Source organism: Mixophyes fleayi, chromosome 1 (assembly GCF_038048845.1).
Source record: "Mixophyes fleayi isolate aMixFle1 chromosome 1, aMixFle1.hap1, whole genome shotgun sequence".
Taxonomy (NCBI): domain Eukaryota; kingdom Metazoa; phylum Chordata; class Amphibia; order Anura; family Limnodynastidae; genus Mixophyes; species Mixophyes fleayi.
The window spans coordinates 380920568-380945119 of NC_134402.1; the positions used below are offsets into that span (position 1 = coordinate 380920568).

The 24552-nt window shown below is 37.8% G+C and overlaps 1 protein-coding gene across 2 annotated transcripts in view; it reads right to left on the reverse strand.

The window, feature by feature from the left end:
* Positions 1-6203: 6203 nt before the first annotated feature.
* KCNN2 (potassium calcium-activated channel subfamily N member 2) overlaps positions 6204-24552 on the reverse strand; it is a 111610-nt gene continuing 93261 nt past the window's right edge. Inside the window, exons 6-8 of one of the 2 annotated variants that reach the window (XM_075179641.1) lie at positions 22202-22329; positions 16174-16243; positions 6204-7128 (exon numbers count right to left, since the gene is read on the reverse strand). In XM_075179641.1, the coding sequence (XP_075035742.1) occupies positions 6841-7128; positions 16174-16243; positions 22202-22329 (486 nt within the window). In that variant the 3' untranslated portion in view covers positions 6204-6840. Of the gene's footprint in view, positions 7129-16173; positions 16244-22201; positions 22330-24552 lie in introns of those variants that run through there. The other variant, XR_012678224.1, reaches the window with a different exon arrangement.

The following is a 24552-nucleotide window of genomic DNA, read 5'->3' on the forward strand; positions in this document are numbered from 1 at the left end:
CTGTCCCTCTCCTGTCACTCTCCTCTGTCCCTCTCCTGTCACGCTGTCACTCTCCTCTGTCCCTCTCCTGTCACGCTGTCACTCTCCTCTGTCCCTCTCCTGTCACGCTGTCACTCTCCTCTGTGCCTCTCATGTCACGCTGTCACTCTCCTCTGTCCCCCTCCTGTCACTCTCCTCTGTCCCCCTCCTGTCACGCTGTCACTCTCCTCTGTCCCTCTCCTGTCACGCTGTCACTCTCCTCTGTCCCTTTCCTGTCACGCTGTCACTCTCCTCTGTCCCTTTCATGTCACTCTCCTCTGTCCCCCTCCTGTCACGCTGTTACTCTCCTCTGTCCCTCTCTCACTTTGCCCCCTCTGCCCCGCGCCAGCCATAAAACAAACAAACAGAAACACTTGCCAATCCGCGCAGCGCAGGGACCCAGCATCCTCCTCTCTCACGCAGCCTGTCACTTATATGACAGCTGCGTGAGAGAGGAGGATGCTGGGTCCCGGCGTCGCGCAGATTGGTAAGTGTTTCTGTTGTTTGGTTTTTTTATGGCTGGCCCGCGGCACCCCTGAGACAGCGCCGCGGCACCCCTGGGAGCCGCGGCGCACAGATTGGGAACCACCGCTCTAGAAACAAATTCTGTAATATGCGACCCAACATTCTAGAATCTAGAATATACACTGCTGGGTCACACACCACAGAATCCAACTCTTAGACCAGCCAAATAACACCATACATCTTGGACATTGGTTGATCATGGATACTTGTTGATCTCTACCATCCATTTGCTTAACCCAAGAAAAAATATAACAGAACCTCCACAGCCCACTGCACAAACAACTCCCATATCAATCAAAGACACCCCAGCGAATGCCATCCAAAGAAGAACCAACCACAATCACTCAATTTAGCCGATTGAAGAAACATTGCAATTTCTCCTGATACACACCCGCAATTGGCACAACCGGACCACCCACATCGGCCATCCTCAAGCTGGGCTGCAGCCCTGATATTGAGAACGTTCACACTGGTTAATTAAAATTGCAGCCTGACACAGCTGTGGCAAATTCAGTATCATAGTACCATCTACATACTAGATAGATAGATCCTTTTATATATGGGGAAATAGGGAAGATAGCAGGACAATGGATTAAATTATAATCATGAATATATAACCTGTTCAGTTGATTCTATCTAAGTGTGGTCCTGATATAATTAAGAGGACCAATAAACTTTGAGTATGTTGCAGTCCTAAACCCGCATAAATAAGAGGGGACAAGAACCTATGAATATACTTACATTTAGGGCATTGTAAAAAGGTTTAATACAGTGCATATTAATACCTTCAAGCTACAACCATTATAGTATATGTTATATAATAACCCTACCTCTACATAGATTGGAGGTATTTTCCAGGAGACTCATTATATGTCCCAATGGTTTAAATTATAATTTTTACACCTAATATATGGTTTATATGAGATAATTATTGCATTTTACCTATTTCAACTAACTGGTATATGTCAATCATACCAGTTTTATCAAACTCTTGGTATATATCTGTTCTATTATCTAGGGGGTATTATATTTATTTATACTCTTATTATTAGAGGTTAGATATTTAGTATCATTTAATATCTAATATCCAGGAACACATTAACCACGGAGATGTAATATTGATAATATACATTATAACCTATAATAGTCCAGTGGTACAAGAGAGCAGCAACGCGGCAAGACAAATTTCAGTTTGTCTTTTTATCAGTTGTTGTATTATACCAGTTTCATCCATTTATCACCTTTTATATTTCGCTATGAGAATGTTTTAATGAATATCAATAAAGAAGTATTTTACAGTAATCAATATACATATATTATAATCCTAACTTAGGGTTCATTTTGAGTGCCCCATTTGATCATTTCTTTTCTTTCCCTTGTGTCTTTCCATCCATTTATCTTCCTTCAATAATCTCATTCTCAGTGGTTGAAGTGGACATTTAGAGGTAGCGGTATGGAAAATGTAATGGGAATGCAAGTGAATGGAATGTGATAGTTTTGCAATAAAGCCAGTAGGAGAAGTGGTGGTATGCCATACCACCATATACACCCCTACTTTGACCAGTGCTCATTCCACAAAATAATGTCTCTATTGCACTGCTCAGTGAAACTAGACACACCAGTGTGCTTACTCCATAATTAGCAAGCAAAACAGTCACTTGCCTAATATCTCCAAATGTCTGCTCTTCTGCAAAATGCAGCCATGTTTCTCCTTAAACTTCTTAGCTTTGAGAGATCTCTAGGTGCACCTGTGCTAATTGAGCTGCATACCAAAAAGAGTTTTGTGCTAAGCCGACATTTAATATTTTTTTACCATCTCTTATTTGATTTCATTTTTAATTTAGGTGGTGGGTGCTCCCAGGGCTGGCTGAAATCATTGGGACCACGCCTGGTTTAAAGGGGGCGGCACCGATAGTTACTATAGCATACAGGCACCCTGACAGCAAATTCTATTGCTGCTAGCTGCCTGTCAGTGCGGCTTTGGTTCTCAGTCTGGTCTTGCGAAATTACTGCATCTCATGAGACTGGATTAACTGTCCGCACCCGCACTGACTGGCAGCTAACAGCAAGCGGATTTGCTGACAGGCTGTCTGTCATATATAAAGAGAAAGACGAAGACTGCTGTACCTGAAGTGAGTGTTGGGGAAGGGGGTGGCTCAAAGGAGGTGATGAAAATGACTGAAGGGGTGGTGATGAAATAGATCAGAGAGGTTTTAAAAAATTTGGGGGGGGGCATGATCTCTGTATTTTGTGACAGTTACAAGGAATGCTCTATGTGGTCTCTGTATTCACTATAATGTTAAATACTAGTTAGATGGAGCTGGTAGATGTTTGTTTTTAATTATAGCTCTTTGACCACAAATGTTCATATATTTTATTGTTTATATATGCCTTTGCTGAGGAGTAGTTTTATCTGCCCATGATGGAGTATTGTGTTTGAACTAAAAAGCTTAATCATTCACAGTTTGCTAACATTTTGCATTATAATACAATTTTTGCAGATTTTCAAAACAGGACTCAATAAGTTACCAGAAGCCAGCTAAAAGACAACAACACTGCAGGAAAGAATAGCAACAACAGGTAAGAGAGAACAGCACAGTCTGTCTAAATATAAATACCAGAGAATACGTCTGAATATTCACCCTTTACATTGGTGAGGGTGGTGGGGTATGCATATAACAAAATATTATTTTGCTTATTTATCTTTTGAGGCAACAAAAGCTATTTAGTATTTAGTAAAATACTAGCTGAAGTACCCAGCATTGCCCTGGTTTAGTTATCAGTGAGTTGGATGTAATTGTAATTGTGAAATTTTAAAAACAATAAGCAGCTTAGCAGCAATACCAACACACCCAGCCTTTTTTGCTTTTATATTAAAATCCAAATCCATCCAGTGGAAGGCCCAGAACAGGCTCCCCGAGTCAAAGTTCTGCCCAGAGTACACCAAAGGGAAGGTCCAACCGGGACCCTAAACCCCCTAAAACCTGGTCAAGCTCCAACTGGACCACCTCATGTTGGTTTCATCCAAATCGGCGTAGGGATGTCCGAATGCATAACCGGGCAAACAAACCAAATTCATCCAATGGAAGGCCCAGATTAGGCTTCCCAGGTCAAAGTTCTGGCCAGCATACACCATCAGGAGGTCCGAACAGGTCCTCAACCCTCTAGTATGTCTTCTGAGATCCAATGTTACCAGTCTGTGACGTTTTCATCCAAATCAATCCAGTGGAAGGCTCAGAACAGGCTCCCCGGGTCAAAGTTCTGACCAGAGTGCACCAATGGGAGGTCCGACTGGGACCCTAAGCCCCTAAAACCTGACCTGGATCCAACTGGACCATCTCACGCTGGTTTCATCCCAATCGGTGCAGGGATGTCTGAATGCATAACCGGACAGACAAACAAACAAACCAATGAATTTTATAGATAAGATTTCATCCAAATGTATCCAGTGAAAGACCCAGAATAGGCTCCCGGGTCAAAGTTCTGCCCAATTTACACCAAGGGGAGGTATGACTGGGTCCCTACCACCCCAAAATCCTGGCCAGGATCCAACTGAACCACCTCGTGTTGGTTTCATCCCAATTGGTGCATGACTGTCCGAATGCAGACAGACTAACAAACCCAATCCATCCAGTGGAAGGCCCAGAACAGGCTCCACCGGTCAAAGTTCTGGACAGCGTACATCAACGATAGGTCCGACCGGGACCTCAACCCCTAGTATGTCTTCTGGGATCCAATGCTACCAGTCTATGAAGTTTTCATCCAAATCAATGCAGTGGAAGGCTCAGACCAGGCTCCCCGGGTCAAAATTCTGCCCACCATACACCAACGTGAGGACCGACCGAGACCCTAACCCCCCTAAAACCTGGCCAAGATCCAAATGGACCACCTCGCATTGGTTTTATCCCAATTGGTGCAGGGGTGTCCAAATGCATAGCTGGGCAAACAAACCAAATCCATCCAGTGCAAGGCGCAGAACAGGCTTCACGGGTCAAAGTTCTGCCCAGCATACATCAACAGAAGGTCTGACTGGGATGCTAACCCCCCTAAAACCTGTTCAGGATCCAACTGGACCACCTTGTGTTGTTTTTTACCCAATCACTGCAGGGGTGTGGAAGATATTTGCCAGCAAAAAACTTCTTTTATAGATATAGATTTTAAAACACTGTATTAAAATTCTTTTTTGTTGGGCGCTGGGATTCAGAGGCAGGACAAGGCAGCGCCAGAGGCCCTGCAGAGCCTCTTGCTTGCTGGAGCTGTTGGGGTCCAGGGCTGATTCATTTTCATGTTTCTGTAGAAAGAAGGCCGCCGGACATTGGTGGTAGTAAATAGTCTGCAAGGCTGCAGCAGAAGGAAATCGCTGGTGACAACTATACACTGCAGCTCTGCAGCTCATGCCCAATAAATCAGTTGTCATATGATGCAAGAGGGAAAATTCCACCTTCTTGCTTCACATGAGGTGGTGTTCATTCAACACCCCCTTTTAGTTAATGGAGCTCTAAGTGAATTCTAGGGAGAGAGCTGCATGGACTTTCCCTGCGCCTTTGTCCTATTTCCTGAACTGAATGCAGAAAACCAGAGAATGTATAGGAAGTATTATTCAGGAGCATGAAAAAGAAAGACAAACAAGGTCAGGATCAGTTAATATAATAGTATTTGCACGTCAAAATAGCAACATCTAAAAGGGTGCACATTTTTGCATGTACTGATGGGAGGAGTTTGGAAGATCAGGGATATTCATAACTAGTGTTAGCATTTGTAGATGCTTTTCTACCACTGTAATAAAGACATATAAATGTATGTATGTATGTATGGTTATGGAAACATAACCTAAAAGTTCTGATATGCTTTGTGCTGGTTACAGCGGCAATGTTAGTGCTCCAGAAAGAGAGACTCCAGCAACAATTAGGGTTTGTCTGGCAAGGATTACCAAATTAAAGAACTACCATTTGCACTAAAATTAATATTATGACATATTTAAAAAAAAAAATATTTAAAAAATGAAAAATGATTTGTGTTGCATTTAATCCACATCTAGATATGTGACAAATTGTTCACTATAGTGGTCATCCCTAAGGAATAAGATTTCTGAACTCCCTGAATGCCAATACACTGAGCATGTTTTCACTTAGAAGTACATGCGGATGATCACAATGTGCTGTACATCTGTTTAGGCATGAGTGATCTGGGCACATTTCTCTTGACATATGGCAAATTATATTTTGCCCGGAAAAAAATATGGCTTTTGATTAGTGTATAATGTGACAATATGTCCTCAACTATGTATTTTATGCATGAAGTGAAGGTCATTTAGGAAACGGTCTTGGTGCACAGTACAAAATGCCATAGTTTTGCAACCATTTGTCTAGATGATCTAACAAAGTGTAACTGGAAAGGCAGAAGATGTGTTGCATTGATAGCATAGGACAAGGCTCCATCTCTGTCAGCTCAGATCCAATTCAAACATCAAACATTTGCTGAGGGAAAGTGGGCATGTGTCTTACTTCACAGCAAGGTAACTCCTTATTTCTTAATATGTTATATGAATTACTTTAGAGGACAACCTGTGAGGTTCTTGGAAACATTGTTGGTCTGAATTACATTGCATACAATTAACAAGAGACGCAGAAAAGAAGAGAACCTGGGATGGAAAGGCAATGACCAGCATCATATATTAACTTTATTAAATAAAAAAAGAAAAAAACAGTTCAAAAACATAAACTTTATTCAAGCCTGGATAAATCTACAACTGAGAGCTATCTATATGTCTTAAGGCAAAGTCTAAAGGTATTGTTATGTATATATTTATTTCTTATTTTGTCCTATTTGTATGGATAAAAAAAATAACTAGGCCTTTTTGGCTGTCATCCTACTTTTTAAATTCTTAATTAAATAATTTTATAAAAATCACATTGGTACATATCACTCGGTTTTCTTATAAATTTGCCTAATATAAGCAGAACCCATTGTATGAACAGAAGTGACCATACAATCATGTTCACAAATTAATATTTTATTATACTATATAGTAATAAAGTTTGTTTGAAGTGCATGAATAAAAAGTTAGTGAAACTGGAGAAACAATCTATATAGCAATGATAAGTGCATTCACTGTGCATCTGAAAGAAATAAAAGAGAGTTCTCACTCTATTTGGCCTAAAACGTTGTGTTCAGGTTTCTAAGATTCTGACATCAGAACCCAGATAACACTGATTAGAACCATAGGGCTTTACAATAAAAGCTAAAATATTGACCATATGATGGCAAAAAAGTCTTTTTTGGTTAACGTATTCCCTTCTAGCTACTTTCTGATGAAGTCGGAGGTGCCGTGGATGAAGACCGTCGCCTTCTTGACACAGACCGCGATCGTTCCACACTGTATGCAACATACTTGTCATAATTTTGCAGTTGAGCTTCAACCAAGTCCCTTTGTTGTTGGCTGATTGTCTGACTAATCAGTCCAGGGAGAGCTTGAATGCTACCAATTAATGTCTCTAGCTTTGTCTCTAAGACAACAATCCTCTTCTCAAAGTCTTCACTTCTTTCATTTAAATCGGAGATCATGTCATACATGATGTTTTGCGTCTGAAAGCAAAAGAGAAAAATAAATGAAAGCAATCATCTTGTTGTTTGTTTGTCACTGTATACAATTGCTGAAAGCCAATTCTTGATATGAAACACATAGGAATTTTAATACTTTATTACATGTTAATATATATATATTTTATTTTTTTTGTTAACAGACACTTGAATATCTAGAACCAATTGCAAATGGACTTGTTTATCAAGCCTCTATTATATTATCAGTATTGAAGTTATAAAATCATTATGTGACTACTTGTATAAACAGCTGTGAAATAAGGACACGCTTAAAGATAGATAACAATTATATATATGTCACATTCGTTCATACACTGTATTTGAAAATAAACTTTCATCAAATTTTCCTCATCTACAGATTACACCGCTCACAATACATTAAGCACCACTTGGCCCTGCTCTAGACCCCATGCAACTTGTGGCAGAATCCTCTCAGACAAGCCCGATATTGTTCTATTCCCTCATTTTCAAAAAAAAATGAAATATCTATTTTTCACATCTCAGGATCCACTTTCTTGCCCCAATAAATGGGCGAAAAGTGGCATTGGCTTATGGTCTGAGTGGACCTTAGAGCATTAACATCAAATGAGGTAGCACTCATCGGGACTTATCTGAATCTTGTCTTTACTTCTTATAAATATGACGGCACTCAGTCAGGTGTCATACAGAGTGTGCTCTGAAAGTATAGACCAGTGCCAAAAAAGGAGTGGAGCAGGGGGTTATAGTACTTGTTGTTAAAGGCAGCAATATTTTCATACATCATGGGAAGGTAGGAATATTTTATTTCTGATTTTGTAATAATTGACTCAATACTGGTATATATTCAGATAATAGAAGTCACTTGGGTGTTCTGTGACCTATATAAACAAACTAATGCCATGTATTATTACATTCCTACTATAGACAGTCTATTACCAAGTTGTTTATAGTCCATTATAATAGTTGTCAATTCACATTTCTGTAAAAAAATATTGGTATAATCGACATGTTCTGTCAGAAGGTCTTGATTATATGCTAAAGATGCTTCACTGACTCTTTTGTTAAAGATCATTTTCTCTTTCCCTCCATGCTCCATTCATGGCCACAGCAGCTAACAAACCCAAGGATTCAACCTGTGTAGCAGAAAACAGGAAGTCATGTCATCTTGATTTCCTGTAGACCACTTCTCTGGGCACCATTATTGCTGCGGCCCTAAAAGAAGCACAAGGTGGTAACTTCAGGTTGATTTCATGCAGAGCAGCAAGAAAGATAGCAGGAAATGCGGAGGACTTCATTGAAAGTGACTGTCTTTGTGTCACTGTGGCTCTGTGTGTCAATCCATGTCAGTGTGGATTTTTGTGTTAAGGAACAGACATTTTTTTCTAAATTAAACTTGTTTATTATGAATCATAATGCACACCCTGTTTAATTTTATTAGAGATATCAGAAGTCACCACAGAGTTCTATTACCCGTATAAAAGCATAAGAGCACATATTGTCACGGTCCTCTTCAATAATTTCTAATATCCTTATCATTTACAGTATTAATACAGCATGACCATTCGTTCTGTATACTGCTTTCAAATGTTTGTGTCCCATATGCATTTTTTTAAATTTTGATATATTACATTTAAGATATCATACTTTAGTCCTTTTCCCTATTTTCTCTAAATCCCCACACATCTGTTTTACCCCTTCAGTGGTATCAAAGCTGCTACAAGTGTTTGCATCATATGCAAGTAGTAGTATCTTCCTTTGTAGATCACAAGTTATATCACTAATGAATACATTAAACAAAATAGGACCCAGGACTGATAGCTGAGATCAGGCAGATTGCACAAGATGATGAGATGAGGCAGATTGCACAAAAAATCCAGCCTGTGGAATGGTGTTTGTGCTCCACATGCAATGTGACACAGTGGACCAATAGGAAGTCGCAAGGGTGGTGGATGAGAAATAAATGACAAGCAATTAATTAATAAGATGAGGTGAAGGGTGGTATTAGAGGGAAAGATCAGAAGGGTATGAGTTTACGGGGAATGGATTTGTACATGAAAGAAGGTAAGGGACAAGGCAGCACACACATATATATATATATATATATATATATATATATATATATATATATATATAATATATATAAGCCTAGCGGCGTGTGTTAGTGTGTGTGGAAAAAACTATTTTCTTAGAAAGGGCTCATCCAATTGACCTGAAATTTGGTATACTGACATTATTTGACAAAAAAATTATAATAGTGAAGTCAGTTAACTACCATCATCCCCCCTTCCCCCTGTGGGAGGGGTAGTAAAGGCTAAATTTACCAGTTGAGGGCTCAATCTCTTGACCGTGTGGGTATTTATTTACCAGAGCCCATGTTTGGTCATGGACAATTGTATGTCACATTTTCACGAGTACGGAGAAGCAGTGATGTGAAAGTGCAGGTTATGAATACTGCCCTTCAAGGAAGACTGATTGAGCACAGCGATAAGGTGTTTAGCAGAAACGTTGTGTATCGAGAGGTTTTAGAACAGTAAGACGATGGAGATTAAGGATGTGGCGATGAAGATGAAGGATGAGGTGATGGAGAAGAATGATGAGGTGGTGACATGTGGACAAAACCACGTTAAAAAAGGGCGCTTACGTCGGGAAGTAACGCTCTTCCCCTGAGGAGGCCTGGCCTAGCCCCAAATGCATGACAAGAACCTTTTTAACACCTTAAGTAGCTTGATTTGACTAGAATGCATGAATATCATGAACGGGTTAACTTGTGTATATATATATATATATATATATATATATATATATATATATATATATATATCTATATCTATCTATCTATCTATCTATCTATCTATCATGCCTCCTGACTTTCCTGAATTGGGGGTCTGCCCCATGCAGTGTGACTTTGCTATGGGTGCATGAAAAATATGCAGGGAGCAATGCACATCTGACATTGGGCACATGGAATTTCTGGGCCAAATAGAGGGTAATTTAAATTGATGGCAGACCACATGGACATGATACTTTCAATTCCATGGCCTGCACGTTATATGCCATGGTCCCTTTCAGTGGTAGAATGAGGGAGTGTTGGCTGAAGCTTCATCTATGGGGGCCTTTGTGGTGTGGCGGTATAGGCCAGCTCTGACATACTGAAAATCTATTTTATTGTACTCCAAGTAATCAACTGTTGTGTAGCCATTGGGGGATATAACTCATCTCCTTTTGTAGTTATATTTTATAAATCTTTAGATGATGAGCAATTGTGGACTGTCCTGTATTTATTTCCCATTTACCTGAACAATTATGCCAATTATGCAATTGTATATAGCAAGTCACACTTATCTGCTTCTACTATTCATATTAATAGTACATTATAGACATAATAAAACTGCCCATTACCAGAGTATTATTCCAAATGAAAAGGTTTAGATTTACCCACTATAATTAGAATACATGTTTCAGTAACTGAAACTTCCTATACTGATTTGCAAAATAGTCCTATTAATCAGATACGTCAGTATCTGACACAATAGCATCCAATCATGGCAATCAGGAGCTTTGTAGAGCAGCAAAGCTGAAAATATTATCAAATGCAAATCACTCATGAGTTGAATAGTTGTATTTAGAAAATTTTAAACATGCCAAACCCTGCATTATGCAATGGATTTTAAATACGTTAAAAAAAAAACTGCATATAACAATTCAATAAACAAAATAATTTTAGATATGCTCTACACATCGTAGTCTAATAAGTGATATTGCAAGTGAAATAGAGCTTGATGCTAATTTTTCTGTGTGAACATAGGATATATTTACTAAAGTGTGGTTTTGTAAAACCGCATGGCTTTTGGAGTTTTAATGTGCAGTATGTAAGCTGTGCGATTTACTAAAGGCCAAACTGAACATCAATCATACCGACCAGGTATAACAGTGCACTCCTAATTTTTAGACCCGGCAGAGTAGGTGCTTTTTAGTAGGAAAAAAAAATATGGTCATACATGGTCACAAACTAGATAGCTCAAACTGCATGCTGCTGCAACAGTCCAATCCCAAGCTACACATTTAATGATATGTATCCCCTTTATATTAAATAAATAAGTAATATGGCCACATTAATATTTTATTAATTATTGGCTCCAAAATTTTAATTCTAACGTTTTGTCCGTAATAAATACTTACCTGAAATATTCTTGTTTTTCTGATCAAACATAATAAAAAAAAACCAAATGGATGGAATGGACGCCCATGAGGAGTACCTGACGCAAAATGAGTTAACCTTCGGAGAGTCCGTCTACTTAATAGCCAAGCAGCCAATCAGGAGCGTTCTACTGTACCGTTCAGCCACTAACGAATAAGAAACAGCTCCTGATTGGCTGCCTGGCTATAAAGTAGAGGGGCTTATCGGAGATTAATTCATTTTGCGTTGGGTACTCCTCATTAGCGGTCTTTTCCATTCCATGTTTTGTTTGTTTGTAACTTATCAGTGGATTACATTGGATCAAGAAAACAAGAAGATTTCAGGTAAACATTTATTAGGGACCACACATTTGAATTAAAATTATAGGTCCAATAATAATCAAAATATTATTGCGCACATATTAATTATTATTTAATCCAAAGAGGGTACATATCATTATTTATTTAATCCAAAGGAGCACATATCATTATTTAATCCAATTGGTGTACAGTTTTGTATTTAATCCAATGGGGTACATATAGTTATTTACTTATATAAAGGTGGCACTACTATTTACTCTGTTAAGGGGCTAGTGCTACTTGCAAATTACAAGTGCTAGTAGCACTGGACTCTTACCTGATATAAAGTGTAAAACTGAATGTTTTACATTCAGTTTGGCGGTGTTTGCAAACCGCCATACATCGCAAACAGTTTCAGTTTTCAGCCTCCAAACCGCAAGATAGTAAATCATATGATTTGGGGTTGAAAACCCCATCTGATGTGTAGCAGTTTGGAAACTGCACCAAAAACCACCCATTAGTAAATATTGTCCTAACAGTTTTTAAGTCAGAGATTTGTAGAGAACAATTGTTCAGGTCATAAAAGAACACTAATCTAGTTAAATAATGTTTTACTGTCTATGGATTAATAGGAACCAAGTTTATTTTTCATATCTGGTCACTAGAAGGGTAGAAGACAATGCCACAGAGGAGTTAGCTGACTGGCGTGCAGCAGTGGATCACATGCAAGATTAATGACCAGGACCCAGGAGCTTCTAATTAACTAAAGGCTTATTGAAATAGCAGAGAGAGATCAGTCAATCTCAGAAACATTACAACATTAAATAGCAAAAGCCATACAGAAAGGAATATACAGTCTATATTGATAATAAATGTAGCTCTGGTGAAGCTTTGCAAATACAATGAAGATGTATGTATGCCACTCTCTAGTTTCAGGCTCTTATATCAAGAGATGTAACAAGCAAGCCAAGGCAAGCATATCAGGCCTAACTAGAGGAAACATTTCTACATTAGAGATCATACATCTCTCTAAAGAAGGCTCATTTGTACTTATACCTGGCAAATTTCCACAGATTACCATCTCTGGGCCTGATTCATTAAGGGACGTAATTGCAGAATTTGTGCGTACAATCTGCAAAAGCATGTCCAGAAGCGGCTCATACGCCACAGAAAGCAGCAATGTTCAATTCATCTTTGAGGGTAAATAGGGAGGGAACAAGGCGGGAAAGAGGCATTTCCCCGTAGTCACTGTACAGTGAGGGCCAATCTCGAGCGCTCCCAGCAGTGTCTGATCCAAGCTCTGAGCATCTCAAAAGTACTTACCATATTTCTTGCTCCAGCTACAGCTATAATCTAAGTGCCAATTACTCATGATGACGGTGGAGTATGTATGCTATCACATGTGTTAGCAATCAGGAGCAACTGTAAAAGTGTATTCTATGTACAGTAGACATTCATAGTATACTAAATAGTATTTCATGGAAGAATAAAATAAAATAAAAAAAAGACACTTTTTTTATTTTTTAAAGTTTTATCATTAATGCCTATATTATTAACGGTAGTATTAATTGAATAGTGTTTCTTTCTGTGCGTTCTTTTGTGATTATATATTCCACATATGTATTGCACATATCCTGCAGTGAGTGGTCTAGTAGAGCAGAGCAGGCTTATACCTGTATTCATCACCACACATCTTGTTCAATTCGGAGGTATGTATACTGATTTACGTGCAATTTTAAACAAATGCACATTGCGCTCAGTATGCATGCCTTGATAAATCAGGCCCTCTGTGTTCCACTATGTAAGAACAGCTTACCTGTTTGACCTATCAGCAGCCTGTATGACTAGCCTATCAGACCCTAAAGTTGGCCACAGACTTCTGGTGACTTTGTTGGTCAATCTAGAAAAATTTAGACCAAATAGCAGATAGTTTGGAACCAAAAATAATGAGAATGATTAAAAACCATCTGCGTTTCAATTGTTTTCTACTGAAATAAAGTTGTCCAGTGTCGGCAACTGTCCCATGACTGCACACTATGGAGCCACATTGCATATAGATATGTGGCTTGACTTCCAGATGGCTATCTCTTTCCAACTTTGCCTATTACATGTGTGTCAAATTGGACACAGACCACAGTATTCACCAGTCAGGCCAGATATCTGGATCTTAACTATTGTACCCAACTTAGCCCTTCTCCTTCATATTCTGATAAAGGGTGTCAGGTATCCGTTTTCATGGATTCCTGCAGATGGCAGCGGTACTATTGGGAAACTTCCTTGTCATCTGGAGAGCTAGTGGGGTTTCTGCATTCTGGTTCTCCTGCAGATGGTTCTGTTTTGATTGCTGTAAGATTGCTGGTACCTGTTCCTTGCTCCCATGCTCGTATACATTGCCTGCCCCTGAGTGGTCGGTGTCTAGCATTTTGTTTATCTATTTGTTTAGGAGTGTGTAGGGTACCTGTTTATGCTTCCCTGCATGGATCTAATCTAGATTCATAGTTCCAATTTGTTCCAGTTTAAATGCTATTATTATGGACTACACATCAGCAATATAATCATCTGTACTGGACAGTTCTTCCTGGCTTGACCTATTCCCATGTTGCTCTTTTATTTTTGTCTGGACTCAGTTACTCTCATCATTTCTTTGCTTTCCCTCTGTATTTACATAATGAGCGTGAGTCATTAAGGAAAGTAAGACAAAAAAATGAGTAAGTGTTCTCCTGGACAAAACCATGTTACAATGCAAGGGGTTCATATTAGTTTATTATCTTGCACATAAGTTATATACTGACTGTTTTTCATGTAGCACACAAATACTTGATAACTTTATTTTTACACTGAAATTTAAAGTTGATCTAGGACATTCCCTACCCCAACTATAAATCTGGCCTTACATTTTAAATTTAGCTCCCCCTATAATGCAACATGGTTTGCCCAGGTGCAAAGCTTCTCTTTTTTTGTATAGTTTCTTTAATGAATCAGGCCCAATGTGTTTATTAAATCCTCATTTCACTATTTCAATCTCTGTCACTTCTTTTAGTTTGTATCAGTTCTGTTCTGCTTAGACCTAGATCCTGGCCATTAATCATTACTGGTTTCCTCGCAGAATATATTACAATATGATATGCTTTAGCTTTCATATCCTGATAGAGACACAATTGACTTACCAAACTCTTAGAAGAGCATCTTCAAAAATGCTTGTAAACCTGGGCTCTGAATAAAGGCACTTTGACTAGAAAACGAGTGCATTCACTGGCTGACTTGCCTTGTCTGGTAACACAAAGGTAACTGTCTAATTCAATTACATCTCTACCTCTATTGTGACTATTGATTCTACAGAATTTCATCATGAACTCCAGGTACAGCCCTAGCAAATACTTCAATCCTTCAGATGCAGGCCTTAGAGATCTGGAGGTAAATTTATCAAGCTGCTGGTTTGAAAAGTTGGAGATGTTGCCTATAGCAACCAATCAGATTCTAGTTATCATTTATTTAGTACATTCTACAAAATGACAGCTAGGATCTGATTGGTTGCTATAGGCAACATTTCTACATTTTCAAACCTGCAGTTTGATAAATTTACCCCTTGACCTCTTGCAACATGTGCAAGTGAAAATATATCATCTATATTCAATATGCAGGCCTTGCTTGTTAGGATACAGGACAGACATCCAGGGTTTTAAATGACATTAGACACCACTGAAGATGGCACTTTACAATGATAGATATAAAATTGGTAATTTCAGCTATACAATTATTATTAAGAATAAGAGGAATTTTCTATATAGTCTATGACCATGATGACTTTTTATGTCCTTTTTATTTTACAGTGGTTGTACATTATTTCTTATGATACACAGGTATCAACCTTGAACAGAAAAGTTGCTTGTATGGGATGATTCTCATATACCAGTGTGTTTAATTTTCACTGCCTGTTTAATTATTCGGTTGGAATACAATGAAAATGAGTCATGTGATGTCACTGCTCAACAATAAAGTGAAGTCTTTCATCATACATAAGGATATAGTTTGCAGTTGTTGCTACAGTACATATATTAAAGTCACTTGACCATTATATGAGCATTTAATAAACTGAAAGCTCTCAATAGAACAAAATGGTCATCTAATAGGATTCTATCTCTTATCACATCAAATGGAGGTTACCTAAAATGAAGTTGCAAAAAAACAATAAAATACGTGTAAATTAAAATTAAGTTGGCAAAATCACCCCAACAATAGCAAAACCATTGGTCTTGTCACAGAGTTTGTTGGTATAAACTGCCTCGTTAGCACAAAATTATTCTACAACAGCAATTTTAATGCTGACTAGATATAATTTTTATAGGCAATCTTATAATACAGTATGTTAACTGTGAGAAATATCATTAATCTGGTTGGTCAACCATAGTCAGCAAAAACTGGCATTGTAACACTGATGCAAGTCCGTAAATACTGACCATTTATCAAAGTAATTAATAGATGTCTCTGACATCTTGGACTATTGATATACTGTACTGTATTTCAGTTTTGCATCGAGTTCTACTTTAGGTTTGTACTTTTAGTGCTTCTACTAACCTTTGCCAAATCCACCAAGGTGTTAGCTTGATCATTTAACTTCCGCTGTTCCATTTTAACACTTCGTAACCTGAAATAAAATGTTGCCATTAGACTCTCCATAGCTCATAGAAGCTCAGATTTGCATGCACACATCTTGCAAGAGCAGATCATATTATATGAGGAATGTCTTTAGAAGTTTGATAGGTCAGTTTTGTTATGTATCTGTAGAATGAAAAGCATGCTTTTTAGCACAGCAAAGCGGAGAGCAAGAAAATGTGATGTCCTCAACTTCGCCATGGTTCTAGCTGATTACGGAGTAAAAGAACAAACAGCTTCATTTTATGATAGAAAGAAGCAGCATAGTATCATAACAAGCAGGCACAGGAAAACGTTTTAAACTATATCATGACTATCATAAAAGACAAGTGTTCACTCATTCCAGTATCTGCATGTGTTGGTACAGTATTAGCCCTGTTTAGTCTGAGATGGATTGGGTTAGAAGGTGTTTGATTCCTGATGAAAATATAGTGATAAGTGAGAATCTCCATTGCAAAAACGGATCTTTTACTTGACCAGCAGCTAAAATAAAAATTTCTTGCCACATAGGTTGCAATTTAGTCAACCAAATTCCAAACAACAAGTCTTCACTTTCTGACCATACATTTGTGTATCCAAACTAGCTACAGGTCTGGTTATTTGGCAACTGGACAGTATTTACCTCATTTTAGAGTGAGAAAAGCAGTTCTTGGCTCCTCAGCTGACTGGCAGAGAATGTTGCCTACCCTAACTAACAGTATATAGTACCCATTTAAATTATTTTATTTGGTTTCATACATCTGGTATTATTCGCTATTAAGCGAAAGCAATTCACCATCATCATCAACATTTATTTATATAGCGCCAGCAGATTCCATAGCAATTAGTGGGGTGTTAAAATTAATATGATAAGATTCACCAACATTAATGTTTTATATTAAGACAGGAAGAAAGGGATTCACAACAATTTTCATCTTGAATGGCTTCCACTAAGCTTCTAAGCATTTTAGTTCAACTCCATTGTTTTACTAATTGTTTCTCTTCCCCTTCCACCTCAGAACTTCTGATCCATTCTGCCTCGGACTTGTAGGTATTAATATCTACCAATAAAAAAATAATCAAAAGAATATGTAGCGTATCTCTGACAAGGTATGGCCAGAATATATGTAGGTCTCTGGACTTTCTCAGACCACATTTTGATCACATTTTGATGACTTAATAGCTTGTTTAGATGACATGCCTTCTATGGCTACTAAAACATATTCCTAAACTGTTATTGCAATTTAGCTGAAATGGTCAAAATAAAAGGACCTGCAATCAATCATAGATTCTTAGATTTCTTTAATATTTCTGGAAGACCTGTAGTTTCTGTGACAGATTCTCTATTGTTAATTACAAGCTATTCAAAAAAGAGCAAAGAATAATTCTCCCCCACCATGTTCCCCGAGGCTCTGTGGCTCAGACCACAGGCTATTTTGCATGCTACCCAGCCTGGCTAGGATGCTAAATAGCAGGGCAAGTTGCATGCCAATCACAGCCACTACAGAACCCATGCTTCACATCAGTGGGCTATACCATCGAGAAGCTGGGGGTTGGTAGAGAAGGGTCTGAGTGTCACTCGATATGCAATTAGCATACTGAGCAAGATTTCTATCTGTTCCTCGCTTGGGACAGACAGGGGATTTTTGCTATAGACTTTGAATAGCCTGTACTTAACAAAACAGGAGTTGACACTTATGGAACAGGTATTTCTTAAATCCATATTCCTCAATAGCTAATAACATAACTTGCAAGCACTGTTATTAATTTTCTTCTATCTTATGGTTGGAAACATGTATTTAAAAATATCAGCCTCTCTGCATGGTAACTGTTCTGTAGACTTCAGCAACATTGTTTCAACTAAGTAGAAAAAAAGTAACTGTAGTCATGGCTCCCTGAAAAGTTTTAGTGACTAGGAAAGGGAAGGTACCAATAGAAGTCAGACTTTACCAAACTAACATGATAAATGTTTGCTGAAGTCTCCAGCTCACAAGAGACTAGAAATAACTGATATATATATATATATATATATATATATATATATATATATATATATATATATATATTTCCACCAGGAGGTAGCAGAGGCTATAATAAAGAGTAGTATGCAAATTATGATATTATCAATTAAGGGAAATGCATTAAAAGAGTGTGAACTTTCCATTTAAGGTCTAAATTTCACTTATCACAAGTTACGATCATGACTCTAGGTTAAGTTTCCATGACAGCAATCATATCAATAACTCATATGTGATTGATAGGACAATAGCCCATCTCAATGAGCTAGTATCCTTCAAGCATTAATTAATGATCTAAAGAGAAAAAAAATCACTTCTTGGCATGCAGTTGTAAACAATCTTCAAAGATTTGAAACAACAGCTGATACAGCGTAACTTACTTCCGAGCTCTATTTTCATTTTGTTGAAAAAAAAGACAAAACAAAGGAAAACCTGTTTAAAATATACTGTAAAAATATACATATTAAGGGAAATTTAGGAATTACACTGTTTGGAGTCTCTATGATTTTTCTTAAATGTTTGGTCCATTGTCAATTGACTCTTCATGATCCCAGCATTTTATTCTCATGTAAACAATATTCATTTGTTTTTCAAAACAACATTCTGTAAATCAACACTCTACTGATCATATAACAAGATAAGACTATTATTAATACAATATATATCCCAATATTTACAGAAAAATTATTTTAAGAACCTAAAAAATACAGGTCTACATTTGCATTACATCAATGTGAGTAGAGTTTAAACTAACAAGAAATATTTTTTAAACCTACAATTAGTGTGCAGTCTTGTTTAAATGGTGTCGATATTAGTTTTGAAAAATTATGAAGTATGTAATCATGTTCACCAAATGCATAACAACTATTAAGTAATGACACTCAATTTATACGGATCATTGCTCCCTAATTCTGCAGAAATTATATTGAGCTTGCCAGGATGGCTGACTTCCACGTTGTAATAAAACATGAGCTAGATTGTAGCAGCAATGTAAGACTTGGAAAGCATAGGCTTTGTGGAGTGTAGTGTGATTGTGTAGCTTACAGAGTATTTATACACTTTCCTAGGGAAACACAAAGAGTAACTATGCTTTGAATATTACACAGAACACAACCTCTACTCTGCTTGGACAAATTCAAACATAGAGGTATTACTTTAGGATAGGCAAAAAAGAGTGGACTTAGACTCAAAGGGGCCGATTCAATTCGGCCACGTTATTCTAGGAATAACATGGCCTGAGAACGAATACGATTACTACGGTAATAGTGCGCAGTGTTACGGTAGTACAGCAATTTTATTGCTGATTTTTGCCTGCAACCCTCTGGGCCGCAAGCAAAAATCTGGGTTAAAATGACCATATTAAGGGGAATACTATTAGCGCAATGTTATTCCTAAAATAACGTGGACAAATTGAATTGGCCCCAAATAGTCTTCCAATTGGTGTAAAAAAAACTTGATTTATTATTCAAGCTAATATACATTTATGTTTTACTAAAATTATCTTGTATGTTTTGTGCTTGGTTGCTGATTAGCTTGCACTCTAGAGTGTCACGTCCAAGAAAATTTGCTCTCACAGACTTCGGGGCTATCTTTCTCTTTTTGGAGGAGATAACTTTCCCTGAGTTTAATAAATTGTATAGGATCTGTAGTGAGTATGTCATTTTTTGGAAGGCTTTGGAAACCAGATGATGAAAGCTAAGCATAAAGATCACAATATTACACTCGGTATCTCTGCTGGGATATTTAGGCTAACATGTTTGCTATAATACTAAATTAAAACTATTTGTTTGATTAACAAAAAATATGCACAAACATACTGGCATGCAAAACAACCTAGAACTACCTAATAACCTAGTCTATTTCAAACATTGGTTAATGACTTCACAAGTGCATAGTAACACATAGGTGAGATGCAGTTTTACCTGCAGGTATATTAGCACAAATTAGAACAAATCACTAGTACATTAGATCGGGATATATATACCAATGAGCGCTTAACTTTTCAATGAATTTCAGTATATAGGGAGTGATACCCTTTGTTAATGCTGCTCTAGCAACATTAGGAGTAGAGTGCAACTCCTTTTTCTGTTTTGCTAATAACCTAGTCAAGAATATTCTGTAGTGCTTAAATGGTCTATTGGAAGGAAACTTGTGTTTAGCTCAGAGGCACGATCTACACTAGTCTAACTGAAGGAAATGTGCTGGATTACTGAGTATTAGCTCCACCCGCTCACATGCTCCTCTTTGTTCCTCTATGTGAATTTTGAGCAGCTACAGGCATGTGGAGGATTGGTGCTACCATGACAGGCTAATGATCATGATGTCTCGCTAAAAGAACCTGGGCCATTGCTTCATACATGTCATTCTGTGTGTTATCTTTTGTACTTCATTATATGCATATAAATAACTATATATATATATATATATATATATATATATATATATATATATATATATCTATAATATAAATGCTTAGTGGCATGTGTTAGTCTGTCTGTGTGTGTGTGTGTGGAAAAAATAAAACCAAGCTGCAGCGCCACCTGCTGGGCGGAGTTATACACTGACCTACTAAATTCTTAGTGTGTGTGTAAAAAAAAATTCAGAAAGGGCTGAAATTTGGTATACTAAGATGTTTTTAATTTGTTAATTTAATTTGTAAATTGTTAAAAGTGTTTATAAAGATTTAAAAAATATATATATATATTTCTTGAAGGAGAAGTGACAGTTGGGAGTGGTTGGTGGTTGCCGGGGGTGACAGTGGGGAGTGGTTGGTGGTTGCCGGGGGTGACAGAGTGAGAGGAGTGTGATACTCAGGACCGCTGAGAGAGATCCCTGTGTCTGGATAGACATCTGGATAGATGTGGCGATGAAAATGAAGGATGAGGTGATGGAGAAGAATGATGAGGTGGTGACATGTGGACAAAACCACGTTAAAAAGGGGCGCTTACGTCGGGAAGTAACGCTCTTCCCCTGAGGAGGCCTGGGCTATGGCCCAAATGCATGACAAGAACCTTTTTAACACCTCAAGTAGCTTGATTTGACTAGAATGCATGAGTATCATGCACGGGTTAACTTGTATATATATATATATATATATATATATATATATATATAAAATAAAGAGAAGGACATACTATATAAAAAAGTAAAAAAAATTCAACAGCATAGCAGATGACATACTGGTTCTTGGGAATATCTGTTATGTCTGGATGGATCATTTTCCTAGTGGGAAAGCTCTAGATGAGAATAAAGTTATATAAAATTTTGTCTACTGCAAATGTGCAAATAAACATAAGTAATATTTAGCTGCCTGATAGTGTAATAATATGTAAAACCGGTGATATTTAAGTTGGTGCAATAAGAAGTGACAAGCTTATCTGTGACTACACTTGAGGTCATCAATGTACATTTCTTGGGCCTGATAATAATTCCTTGTAATTCAGAGAACATAGAAAGAGAACGATTATATAGTGTAGTAATCTAAATCAATTGTAATATATGTATACAAGTTAAACGTACATAAGTTAAAGTTAACAATGGCTAAAAATATTCATAGAGAAGTGTTTCATTTCTTATTCTTAGGTACACATATAATATAATTGCACCAATCTGATACATATCTAATAGCACTGGTTTCATATATTACTACATATCAGATTTAAAAACAAACAACAATCTTTTATCAGCTGTAACGCCGAGCACCAGCATCACCACTATTTTTCACTATAAATAATATTTTATTCAACTTTTCCAGAATACAACTATTAACTTTGCTTCTTGTGATTTTTGTTTCGTTGAAATCTTTTGTTATATATTTTCAAATACTAGACCGTTTTAAATTGCAGTTAGATGAATATTTTTCAGAAACAATGATATACACATCACTTATAACAAAGAAATCTAACATGAACACAATATTGGGCATGCAACTGAAAGCGAAATGTATTACTTACTGATGGATAGCCTGCAAGAACTTGCGCTGATGTTTTCTCACTTTTGCGTGGTCTATCTTTTTTACCAGCTTTGTGTTTTTATAAATTAACCATGTTTCCCTGAGAACATTAGCTGCTGCATTTTTTACCTGTGGAGAAAGCAAACACATTAGTATTAAAGGTTATAAACGCACAAAGTTTTCTACAATGAGTGTCATCTGGCAGAAAATTAGGATTATTGATTAACAAGAGAGGTCTGTTCAATCATAAGCTCAAACATTAATTAAATGTTTTTTTCTCTATAATTTTGTAATCACTGTGCTTACTAGCTATATACTGTGTGAATGGTTTAAGCATTTTGGCAAGTTTTGATAAAACTACCCAGGTAATTTGTGGGGTGCCAAAATGACCAAAACACCTTATCGAGAATGATCAAGGCTATTCTGATTATTATTCGGCATGCTGAAAAATCTGGTCAGGTGGTGACAGCAAACTGTATGTTTGTGATCCACGTGTTTGAGCCCTATGCAAACTTCCAACAGTTCCTATTTTCACAAGACAATTGCAATTTTTGGATGCTATAGGAGGCATGACCTGCTAGAAAGGAATGTGGCACTATATGAACCAGACCTTACATATGATCATTATTTTCTGGAGAGGAGGTCCAAGTGGTGACGTGACACCGATATTCGCATCATCACATTGTAGTTTGTGACATTGCAAAATGTCACAAATTGTGGAGGAGAGGCCAATGATGATGTGATTCACAGCAAACCGTGTCATTAAGACCCTGCCCGCGTCACTAGGATAGAGGTCGTGATGCAGGAGGGTGGCCCTCTCCCCTTGGAGTCTGGTAGAGCTCCTGGAATTTTGTGAGTCTCCCAGTCTAGGAGAGCTGGCAAGTATGTATATGATGAACAGGGCATGGTTTGGGCAGATCAGAGGCTTGCCCTCATTTGTCCTCATTTTCCAATCCTGTATGTTGTGAAGTATGCCCATGTCATCCATGCAGGGGGAAAATGGGATACAGATTCCTCTGTTCTGCAATCAGTCTGCACTACTAGATCTGCAGATGGGTGGCCTGCTTGACACATTGTCTGTTCAGTTCACCTGATTAACCTCTGGGTGGAAAGACTATAATAAATGTTTTCACCTATGTGTTGCAAATACAGCTTCCTATTGTTTGAACAGTGATAAGTGACAAACCCTTGAAGATGGCACTGTAAGAGAAAACAATTACATATCTGGTCATGGAAGTGGCAGCAACACCTCCCCCCCCCCTCAAAAAAAAAAAGAAGTCCCGGACAGTCCTTCTGTACGATTAACACCACTTCAAATTTCTCCGGGCAAAAAGAAGGACTGGTTGTGACCATGATGACCACACAGAAGCTGCAACCATGCCCACCCTCAGCCATTTTAAAGATGTGAGGAGAAATAACTCCCATGACTACCTTGGAGTACAGCTTTACAATATGGAATGAAATAAAAAAAATGTTTAAAGTGGACCTGTCACCTCCACACAACTTCACATTAAACAGCTATCTGACCAGACACCACATCCCTAAACATATGTTTTGGTATACTATGTTCTATAGCTGTATTTCTTCTATTTTCACCGTTTCACATGAAGTCAGCCATTTCCTGGGCAGCTATGAATAGTCATGAACAGTAAGAGTGTGACCCTCCCAGGTACCATACCTCCCAACTGCCCCAATTTAGACCAATCACGATTCTTTGTCCTGACTGTTGGGAGTTGTGTCATGAGCAACGTGCACCTGTCACTGGTGTGTGCAGCAACACAGAGGTGTTTTAGGTGGAGCAAGGGATTTTACAGCGGCCTGGCGTATCAGAAGTGCTGAACACTTTGAAGTCAAGTGGAGCACCCACAATATTAAACGGTCAAGCCCCCGGCACTTTCAGAAGTGTGCCCCAAATAACATAATTCAAGTGTTGGGAGGTATCCATGCACTGACAGAACCATGCTCACTATCCTCGAGACACTTCCTGTAACATCATCAGATTACCATCTTCATGTACACCGACTCTGAATAATCACATGATATCAGTGTCACAACACCTTCTGCCCATATCAACAGTAGTCTTTGTAACACTGGCATTTATGACACAGAAAAGGGATGAACACAATTTTGAAGCAAATTTTTCTCAAATGCGTATATATGGTAATACCTGTACATTGCAATTAGGCATTTACTCAGGCTATATTATTAATGATAGATTTTTCAGAACTGCATGATAGGTACATTTTCAGGCGTTTTGAATAGATTATAGCAATTGTGGATAAAAGGCAGCCCACGAAACTCCAGCAGCACAGTGAGCCTTCACCTGCAGCCCCCAGCCAGCTGCTCTGGATC